The sequence below is a fragment of the Mustelus asterias genome, chromosome 11, assembly GCF_964213995.1.
Source record: "Mustelus asterias chromosome 11, sMusAst1.hap1.1, whole genome shotgun sequence".
Classification (NCBI taxonomy): domain Eukaryota; kingdom Metazoa; phylum Chordata; class Chondrichthyes; order Carcharhiniformes; family Triakidae; genus Mustelus; species Mustelus asterias.
The window spans coordinates 5608156-5619188 of record NC_135811.1 but is presented as its reverse complement, the minus strand read 5'-3'; the positions used below and the strand labels follow the sequence as shown (position 1 = coordinate 5619188).

The following is an 11033-nucleotide window of genomic DNA, read 5'->3' as shown; positions in this document are numbered from 1 at the left end:
GTTAAAATCAGGGAGATGATAACATACAAACAGATCTCACCAGAATGGACTGCGGTCTCCCTCTTTCACGTGGCAGGTCCCCCCATTCACACAAGGGTTGCCGATGCAGGCATTAATCCGAGATTCACAGTGTCTGCCCTGGAAGAGTTAGAGAAAAAAAAACAACCTTACTTCATGTTGGATACTGCGTTCACGATGAAGAAAGGGTGTGCGCGGACAGCATGCCATTAATTCAGAATCAGGAAGGAGTTTTGAGAGAGTAAATAAAGAGAAACTGTTTCCATTGGCAGAGTAACCAAAGGACCCGGATTTACGATAATTGGCAAAGGGACTGGTGAGATTGAGGGGTGGAGGTTTGGGCGAAATTATTTTAATACAGTAAGTTGTCCATATCTGGAATGTGGTAACTGACAAAAGGATGGAAGCAGATTCAATTGTAACACTCAAAGAATTGGATAAATACTTGAAGGGTTAAAGTTGTTGGGCTATGTGAGAAAGAGGAGGGGAATTGGGACTAAATTGGGCAGATCACTCAAAGGGCCCAGGCACTCTGATGCTGTACGGAGCAATTACCACTGCCTGCCAAGTGTAGAACTGAGACACAGAGTCTAACAATTAGAACCAGACATTCCAGGGGTGAGAGTAGCAAACACAACCAACATGCAAAGGCCAGTAGAAACATGGAACTCTGTTCCATTAATGACATTTGATGTTGGGTCAACCATTAATTTTAACTCTGTGGTTATGGATTTTTAAAAAACCAATGAGGAGAAGGGGCTTGGAGGTAGAGATCCGCCATGATCTCACTGAATGGCAGAATGGGCTCGAGGGGTTGTATGGCCTCCTGCTGTTCCTGTATTCCTATGAGATTCTCTAACCCTATATCAGCTGTGATATTGAAGTTAGACACACACACACACAAACAGGAAAAGGGCAAACAGTCTGTTAGACCTCTTTCATTGAGATGTGACATAGTCAGGAAATCTGCAGGAGAGGCAGAAACAGCCGGATACTTACCCCAGATTATTCAACAATAAACAAACTTGGCAGAGTGAAAACTTAATGCGACGATTGAAATCTAATCGAGGGGTTCGGGGTGGTTTATATATAGAATAACAGATATCTGGGAGTGAGTTACAGACTGGAATCTAATTGAGGGGTTTGGGGTGGTTTATATATAGAATAACAGATATCCGGGAGTGAATTACAGACTTTAATCTAATCGAGGGTTTCAGGGCAGTTTAAATATAGAATAACAGATACCCGGGAGCGAGTTACTGACTGGAATCTAATCGAGGGATTCAGGTGGTTTTTATATATCGAATGACAGATACCCGGGAGTGAGTTACAGACTGGAATCTAATCGAGGGGTTTGGGTGGTTTTTATATAGAATAACAGATACCCGGGAGAGGGTTACAGATTGGAATCTAATTGAGGGATTCGGGTGGTTTTTATATATCGAATGACAGATACCCGGGAGTGAGTTAGACTGGAATCTAATCGAAGTGTCTGGAAGAATCATGCAAAGCTGCCTTTACCTTGTAGCCGTAAGGGCAGCTGCATCTGTAATAATCCAAGGTGTCATCCTGGCAGGTTCCTTGGTTCTCGCAGGGGTTGGAAAGGCAGGGGCTACACTTTGCCAAGACGCTCAGCTCTGTTGGACCTAAATAGGACAACATGATGTTGTGTGATACAGAAAGCAATATCTGGTCTGCTGGGACACTCCAGTATGACCACTTTCAAACTTTCAAGCTGACACTGATAGTTGTAAAGTATCCACAATTTATTTTATTTTATTTTGTCCTTGAGCAATGATCTGGCAGATCAGCGAGTGTGCTAGTAATTTCTCTATCTCAATAATGGCCAACATACCAGCACATCCAGAATACCAGAGGGACTGTGTGACAGATTCACATTCTCCATCAGGGACTGAAACTTCAAAAACACGAGTGAGACAACAAGGAAGGAATAAAATTCTCCCTCTTGAGGTTTTTGCAACCTCCTCCTGCCTGACAACACTTTGCGATCTCTGCACTCTTCCAATTCTGGCCCCTTGTGTATCCCTAATTTTAATCTCTCCACCATTGGTGAGTGTGCCGTCAGGTACCAGGCCCAAAACCCTGGAAGGTTTCTCCTTAAACCTCTCCATATTCTTCTGCTCCTTTAATGTCTGCTTCATTCGTACCTCATTGATCATGCTTTTGGTCACGTCTTAACATTGTGAAAGGATATCTGACCTAAATCCTATGAAATGCTTTAGGATGCTTTACTGTGTTAAAGTTGCTACATAAATGGAAGTTGTTGTTGTCTGCAAGGAATAGCGCTGAACCTGGTGTCTATGTGAATCATTGCTGTATCTATGTGGAGCAATGCTGTATCTGGAGTAATGTTAAATCTGGAATCTATGTGGAGTAATGTTTGCTGGAAATTGCGGAGGTGGGCAGATTACCACACAGCTGGTCAAGTTTTTGCCAGTGGGTATTTGTGACGGTATAGCCCAACATGGTGTCAGGGGATTCTCATGGTGATGAGGGACTTAGGAATTAATGTTAGCTCACAACACCAGGTTCACTGAGAGAGAGAAGACAAGCTCTTACCCTGGCACTCAAATTTCTTGGCGGGAGTGGTCAAGAGGAGCTTGCCCTCCATGTCTCCTGGTCCAGCGCAGCGGGCAATGCCAGGCTCTTTGTACCCAGTTTTAACCCAGTCGGAAAGCCAGCGGAGATTACAGTCACAGTAGAGTGGGTTGGCCCCAATGGCACTGAAAGAGAGAGACAGAGGGAGAGAGAGAGGAAGAGTTTTACTCCATTGGATAATTTCCCATTTAGTTACAGCACATTGCACCCTGTCAGAGTCAACTGTGGTGCAGTGAGTAACACTCGCGCACTCAGGGTCAGAAGGTTGAGGGTTTGAGACCCACTCTAGAGACTCAATGCGGAGAGAATGCTGCACTGTCAGAGGTGCTATTACTTAACTGAGGAGTTCAACTGAAGCCCCATTCTAATGGATGTTAAAGATCCCATGGCTCCATGTGAAGGAGACAAATCTTCCAAATTCCTTCCTCCTCCAATACTGCCAAAAACACGTGAGCATTTCTCTCAATCCTTGTCTGTGGGATCATACTGCGTGTAAGGTCGGACATTGAACTTCAAAAAATAACTCATTGTACATGAAGTGATTTTCAGGAGTTAAAATAAAAAAGATACCTTAAGGCAAGTCTTTTCTTGTGTAAAAAGGGGAACAATTTCTATGAGAGTTAAAATGTCTTGCATTTCAACAGCACCTTTCACAACCTCAGGACATCTCAAAGTGCTTTACAGCCAAAGGGATATTTTTGAAGTAGGGGGGGTGGTTCTCTCGCCTTCAGATCTAAAGACTGAGGGTTAAAAATCCACTCCAAAGACTACATAACCTTGGTCAACACTCGCAGTGCAGTACTGAGGGAATGCTGCCCTGTCAGCGCTAACGTATTCCAGATTAGGCATTAAACCGAGGCCTAATCTGGATGTAAAATATCCCAGCTGGAATTCTCCAACCTCGCCCATGGCTGGGATTCTCCAGTCCAGCCTCTGTGAATGGAAATTTGGCTGAGCGCCAAATTCTCCATTCCTGCTGGCAGCGGTGGCAGGGCATATGGCATCGAAGAATTCTGGCCCCCATGACCGTATTTCGAAGAAGAGCAGGGGAATTATCCCCGGTCTCCTTGCCAATATTTGTCTTGCAACCAAACATCTTTAAAAAGATTGTTTGGTCTTTATTACATTTGTGGATCCCGCCATGCAAACATTGGCAGCTGTGTTTTCTGGATTACAACAGTTGCTACACTTCAAAAAGTACTTAATTGGCTGTGAAGCACTTTGGGGTTCCCTGAGGTGAAAGGCGCCATGTAAATGCAAGCCTTTCTTTTTTGTTCATGTGATTTGGCAATCCAATCACGACCTGCGCTGGTGTTAACTGAGAGGAGGCTCACCTTCAACCCTGGCTTTAGCCTTCATCTGACACCCACTTAATCCCAGAGGCATTCAAGATGGGGAGATGTTGCTGTAGTGTGAATGTCACTGAACTGATGATCCAGAGTTATGGATTCTAATCCCACCAAGGCAGTTGGAAGGATTTAAATTAATTACCAAAAAAATATCTGGAATAGAAAGCTAGTCGTAGTAATGGTAACCATAAAATTATCAATTTTTTGTAATTAAAAAAAGAAACATTGATTCACTCATGTCCTTTAGGGAAGGAAATCTGCCATCCTTACCTGGTCTGGCCTACATGTGATTCCAGATCAAACAGCAATGTGGTTGATTCTTAACTGCTCTCAAAGGTCAATGTGGGTAACAAATGCTGGCCTTGCCAGCGATGCTCACTTCCCAAGACTGGACAAAGAAAATAATTGTTCAGCAGCAGGAGGAATCTGATTACCTCCCCCAGAAACACCACCCTCCCACTCTTCTCAAAGCCAAGGTTGACATCAGAGCCTCTCCAGCGGCCTTCGGGACACAGATTGGAGATCTGGGACTTCCTGTCTTGGTTAGATCATTGGATAAATGTGAAGAAGTCTCAGGGGCCTAACAACGGTTGTTTATTGTAACACACAATGAACACTTTCTTTACTTACAGGTGCGATAGAGAAGCCACATCACCAAAGATTCCTTTGGGAAGTGTGGAGATATCATTCCCATGCAGTGATCTGTATGGAGAAAAGAAAAGGCAAAGTTCAAGAAGTGGAAATCAAGGGCCACTTGGTCGCTCCATGCTGACGCTATAGTTAAGAAAGCCCACCAACGCCTCTACTTTCTCAGAAGGCTAAGGAAATTCAACATGTCCACTACGACTCTCACCAATTTCTACAGATGCACCATAGAAAACATCCTTTCTGGATGTATCACAACTTGGTATGGCTCCTGTTCTGACCAGAAAAAAGAACAAAAAACAGAAAGGTACTGCACAGGAACAGGTCCTTTGGCGCTCGAAGCCTGTGCCGATCCTGATGCCCTAGCTAAACTACTTGGTCCGAATCCCTCTATTCCCTCCCTATTCATGTAGCTATCCAGATGCCTCTTAAATGTTGCTAATGTGCCTTCTTCCACCACCTCTTCTGGCAGCGCATTTCAGTAACTCACCACTCTCTGCGTGAAAAACTTCCCCCGCACATCTCCCTTAAATTTTCTCCCTCTCACCTTGAACCTGTGCCCCCTTGTAATTAACACTTCCACCCTAGGAAAATGCCTCTGACTATCCACCCTGTCAGTGCCTCTCATAATTTTGTAGACTTCTATGAGGTCTGCCCTCAGCCTCCGTCTTTCCAGTGAAAACAATTCTAGTTTATTCAACCTCTCCTCATAGCCAACACCCTCGAGACCAGACAACATCCTGGTGAATCTTCTTTGCATGCTCTCCAAAGCTTTCATGTCCTCCTGGTGGTGTGGTGACCAGAACTGCACGCAATACTCCAAATGTGGCCTAACCAAGGTTTTATATGGCTGCAATATGATTTCCCAACTCTTGTACTCAAAGACCACAAGAAACTATGAAGGGTTGTGAATGTAGTGGAGTCCATCACGCAAACCAGCCTCCCATCCATTGACTCTGTCTATGCTTCCCACTGCCTCAGAAAAGCAGCCAGCATGATGAAAGACCCCATGCACCCCGGACATACACTCTTCCACCTTCTTCCATCTGGAAAAAGCTACAGAAGTCTGAAAACATGTAATAACCGACTCAAATACAACTTCTTTCCTGTTGTCATCAGACTTTTGAATGGTTTTATCACACATTAAGCTGATTTTTCTCTTCACCCTATCGGTAACTGCAACACTACATTCTGCACCTTATCCTTTCCTTCTCCCCTATGTACTCTATGAATGGTATGTTTTGTCTGTAACTGCTCGCAAGAAACAATACTTTTCACTGTATCCCAATATATCTGACAATAATAAATCAATCAATCAATCAATCAATCATGTTGAACAGTGAACCACTGAGAACAAGCGCATCAGAAAGCATTCTGAGTTTTCAGAAGGCCAGATCGTTACATATGTCAAGTTATCAATGGGAGACAGAAACATTTAAACAATGTGTTCTGTTAGCTGTGACCGATCTCTTTCTCTTCAGCTGTGTGTGAATCATTCACTGGCTGAGACATGGACATTTGTAAAGCCTCTGCTTCTACGGAGCATCTTTTTTTAAGTTGCTCCCCCCCACTCCCCACCCCCAATTCTTTTCCCCTGAAAATATATCCCCTCATTCCAGAGAGTCCTGCAAAACCCCTTGATCCAGCAGCACTGAGTAATGGGCTGGCTATTTCTTCACCTGTCTTCTTTATGTCTCTGTAACTTCCTCCAGCCAGACAACCCTTTGAGATCTTTGTACTCTTCCAATTAGATTTTAATCACTTCACAACTGGCGGCTGTGCCTTCAGCTCCCTGGAATTCCCTCCCTAAACCTCTTCCCCAACCCCCTTATGACCCACCTCTGACCAATTTTTTAGTCACCTGTCGTAATGTATCCTTAGGTGGCTCAGTGTTACATTTTGGCAGATTTCTGGGATGTTTTATTATTATCTCCAATACCTTTGTTTATTACCTTCCCACCACAGAGTGCAGGAGGTGCCAAAATGTTGGTAAAGGGTATTGAAGGAAGGTACATGTCCATCCCCTTTTACTGTGTGCACTTGGAGTGCAACCTTGTGTCATGACCTTTGGAGTTGTTCCCAGTTAGCCTGTGTACGGAGTTGACCTTGGCAATGACCTGGGTGCGGGGGTTGGGGGGTGTTTAGTCTCAGAGAAGCTAACCGAGGTCAGAGAGACAGAACAGCTGCAGGAGAAAGTGCCTGGCGTTCTCCCTGACTGCGTGTTAACCCGGTCTATGTTCAAACAGACTCCATCAGAGGAGGCCGAAGTGATGCTGCAGACAGATGCCCCCACTGTCTGGTTACCTGAAATCTTTTTTGGCGGTCTAGAGAATGTAACCATGTTCTGTGAGTGAACCACGAGAACCTGTGATGTGGCTGAAAAATCTCCCAGATAGCTATGCAAAACAGCCAGACAAATATGCCAGCATCAAACATTTCACCCAGCAGACAATGTCTTTGTGCTCCTAACAATGCTGGGTGAATCCCCAAAAGCCCCATTCAGTGACTCGTACAGAGTAGCAAAGAAACTCAGGAAGGTAAACTGTCTAACTGACACTTAGACAGGGAAAAGCAGAGTTTGTGTCATATCAACATTATAAAACAATATCACAGCCAAGAAAGGGACAAGCTGGCAATTGGCTGTTCAATAACAACAGACCTTGAGAAGAACAGTGAGGGTGAATTGGAGAAAGACGTACGTCGGTAAGGCCCACATCGAACCTCCTACTGTCCAGCTAGGAAACACAGACACCCTAGCGAAATCGGACACCATATTCACCCACCTCAAGGCAGAACAATGAGGAGGCCTGATGAGGTTGCTCACTGCATTTGCTGAGACAATAAGAAGTCTCACAACACAAGGTTAAAGTGTCACACTATCTGTAACCCCCACAACTTGCCTGGACTTGCAAAATCTCACTAACTTTCCTGTCTGGAAACAATACACATCTCTTTAACCTGTGCTTAATGCTCTCAGTAAGAAGTTTAACAACACCAGGTTAAAGTCCAACAGGTTTATTTGGTAGCAAAAGCCACACAAGCTTTCGAGGCTCTGAGCCCCTTCTTCAGGTGAGTGGGAATTCTGTTCACAAACAGAACTTATAAGACACAGACTCAATTTACATGAATAATGGTTGGAATGCGAATACTTACAACTAATCCAGTCTTTAAGAAACAAAACAATGGGAGTGGAGAGAGCATCAAGACAGGCTAAAAAGATGTGTATTGTCCCCAGACAAGACAGCCAGTGAAACTCTGCAGGTCCACGCAACTGTGGGAGTTACAAATAGTGTGACATAAATTCTGATTCTAGGATCGCATGATAAAGACTCAGGAGGAAAAAAGCAGAAATATTTATGTGAAATAGTGTGACATAAACCCAATATCCCGGTTGAGGCCGTCCTTGTGTGTGCGGAACCTGGCTATCAGTTTCTGCTCCGCGACTCTGCGCTGTCGTGTGTCGCGAAGGCCGCCTTGGAGAACGCTTACCCGAATATCAGACTCTGATATTCGGGTAAGCGTTCTCCAAGGCGGCCTTCGCGACACACGACAGCGCAGAGTCGCGGAGCAGAAACTGATAGCCAGGTTCCGCACACACAAGGACGGCCTCAACCGGGATATTGGGTTTATGTCACACTATTTCACATAAATATTTCTGCTTTTTTCCTCCTGAGTCTTTATCATGCGATCCTAGAATCAGAATTTATGTCACACTATTTGTAACTCCCACAGTTGCGTGGACCTGCAGAGTTTCACTGGCTGTCTTGTCTGGGGACAATACACATCTTTTTAGCCTGTCTTGATGCTCTCTCCACTCCCATTGTTTTGTTTCTTAAAGACTGGATTAGTTGTAAGTATTCGCATTCCAACCATTATTCATGTAAATTGAGTCTGTGTCTTATAAGTTCTGTTTGTGAACAGAATTCCCACTCACCTGAAGAAGGGGCTCAGAGCCTCGAAAGCTTGTGTGGCTTTTGCTACCAAATAAACCTGTTGGACTTTAACCTGGTGTTGTTAAACTTCTTACTGTGTTTACCCCAGTCCAACGCCGGCATCTCCACACCTTAATGCTCTCTCCACTCACATTGTCTGTACCTTTAAGACTTGATTAGCTGTAAAGACTCACATTCCAATCATTATTCATGTAAATTGAGTTTGTGTCTTTGTGCCCTGTTTGTGATCACAACTCCCACCCACCTGACGAAGGAACAGCCAATTCCGAAAGCTAGTGGCGTTTGCTGCAAATAAATCTGTTGGACTTTAACCTGGTGTTGTGAGACTTCTTACTGTGTTTACCCCAGTCCAACGCCGACACCTCCATCTTTGCTGAGACAAGCCAGGCTACACCACTTTAGTCACACACTGTGGATATGGGAGAGGCTCTACTTATAATGTAACACCCTAATTCTAGATCCAGGAAAGTCGGCCTGTGTTCAGGAGGAGATTAACTGGAGCATTAACTAATCAAGCCCAGCAACAGTAGCTGGAGCTCTCCAGTTCTGCTGGTTCCTAAGCCAGACAGCTCCACAGGGTTCTGCATTGACTATCACAAGGTTAATGCAGTGACCAGAGCTGACTCCGACCTAATTCCCCCCCCTGGAAGACTGTGTAGGGCACAGTCCGGTGAAGCAGGAGTGAGCTATGTCTCCGTGAAACAGAGACATAACTCACTGTTATGAGTGAACTATAACAAAGACACCTATGTCAGACTCCTATTTATTTACTATAACTCAGCCTTCAACACCATTATTCCTACAAAGCTCATCTCCAAACTCCGTGGCCTAGGGCTTGGCTCCTCCCTCTGCGACTGGATCCTAGACTTCCTAACCCACAGACCGTATTCAGGAATGATAGGCACAACACCTCCTCCACAATCTTCCTCAACACCGGTGCCCCACAAGGCTGTGCCCTCAGCCCCCTATTGTACTCCTTATACACCTATGACTGTGTGGCCGAATTTCCCTCCAACTCAATTTTCAAGTTTGATGACACCACCGTAGTGGGTCGGATCTCAAACAATGAAGAGACGGAGTACAGGAAAGAGAGAATCTGATGATTCATAGCTCTTTGAAAGTGGAATCACAGGTGGACAGAGTGGTGAAGAAGGCATTCGGCATGCCTGTTTCATTGGTCAGAACATTGAATACAGGAGTTGGAATATCTTGTTGAAGTTGTACAAGACATTGGTAAGGCCACACTTGGAATACTGTGTGCAATTCTGGTCACCATATTATAGAAAGAATATTATTAAACTAGAAAGAGTGTGGAAAAGTTTTACTAGGATGCTACCAGGACTTGATGGATTGAGTTATAAGGAGAGGCTGGATAGACTGGGACTTTTTTCTCTGGAGTGTAGGAGGCTGAGGGGTGATCTTATAGAGGTCTATAAAATAATGAGGGGCACAGGTCAGCTAGATAGTCAATATCTTTTCCCAAAGGTAGGGGAGTCTAAAACTAGAGGGCATAGGTTTAAGGCGAGAGGGAGAAAAAAAAAGTGTCCAGAGGGGCAATTTTTTCACACAGAGGGTAGTGAGTGTCTGGAACAAGCTGCCAGAGGTAGTAGTAGAGGCGGGTACAATTTTGTCTTTTAAAAAACATTTAGATAGTTACATGAGTACAATGGGTATAGAGGGATATGGGCCAAATGCGGGCAATTGGGATTAGCTTAGGGGTTCTAAAAAAAAAGGACGGCATGGACAAGTTGGGCCGAAGGACCTGTTTCCATGCTGTAAACCTCTATGACTGTAACTGGTGCAATGACAATAATCTCTTCCTCAATGTCAACAAAACGAAAGAGATAGTCATTGACTTCAGGAAGCGTAGTGGAGGATATGCCCCTGTTGACATCAACGGGGACAAAGTGGAAATGGTTGAGAGCTTCATGTTTCTAGATGTCCAGATCACCAACAACCTGTCCTAGTTCCTCCATGCCAACGCTATAGTTAAGAAAGCCCACCATCGCCTCTACTTTCTCAGGAGGCTAAGGAAATTTGGCATTTCTGCTACGACTCTCACCAATTTTTACAGGTGCACCATAGAAAGCATTCTTCCTGGTTGTATCACAGCTTGGTATGGCTCCTGTTTTGCCCAAGACTGCAAGAAACTACAAAGGGCCATGAACAAAGCCCAGTCCATCACGCAAACCAACCTCCCATCCACTGACCCTATCTATACTTCCCCCTGCCTCGGAAAAGCAGCCAGCATAATTAAGGACCCCACGCACCCCAGACATACTCTCTTCCACCTTCTTCTGTTGAGAAAAAGATACAAAAGTCTGAGGTCACATACCAAGCGACTCAATAACAGCTTCTTTCCTGCTGCCATCAGACCTTTGAATGGACCTACCTCGCATTAAGTTGATCTTTCTCTACACCATAGCTATGACTGTAACACTACATTCTG

The 11033-nt window shown here is 44.6% G+C and overlaps 1 protein-coding gene across 1 annotated transcript in view; it reads right to left on the bottom strand.

Moving 5' to 3' along the window:
* The window catches only part of slit1a (slit homolog 1a (Drosophila)), a 329132-nt gene that overhangs the window by 27980 nt on the left and 290119 nt on the right, over window positions 1-11033 (bottom strand). The window contains exons 25-28 of the mRNA XM_078223079.1: window positions 4617-4688; window positions 2599-2762; window positions 1540-1664; window positions 41-138 (exon numbers count right to left, since the gene is read on the bottom strand). Coding sequence (XP_078079205.1) covers window positions 41-138; window positions 1540-1664; window positions 2599-2762; window positions 4617-4688 — 459 coding nt within the window. The remainder of the gene's footprint in view (window positions 1-40; window positions 139-1539; window positions 1665-2598; window positions 2763-4616; window positions 4689-11033) is intronic.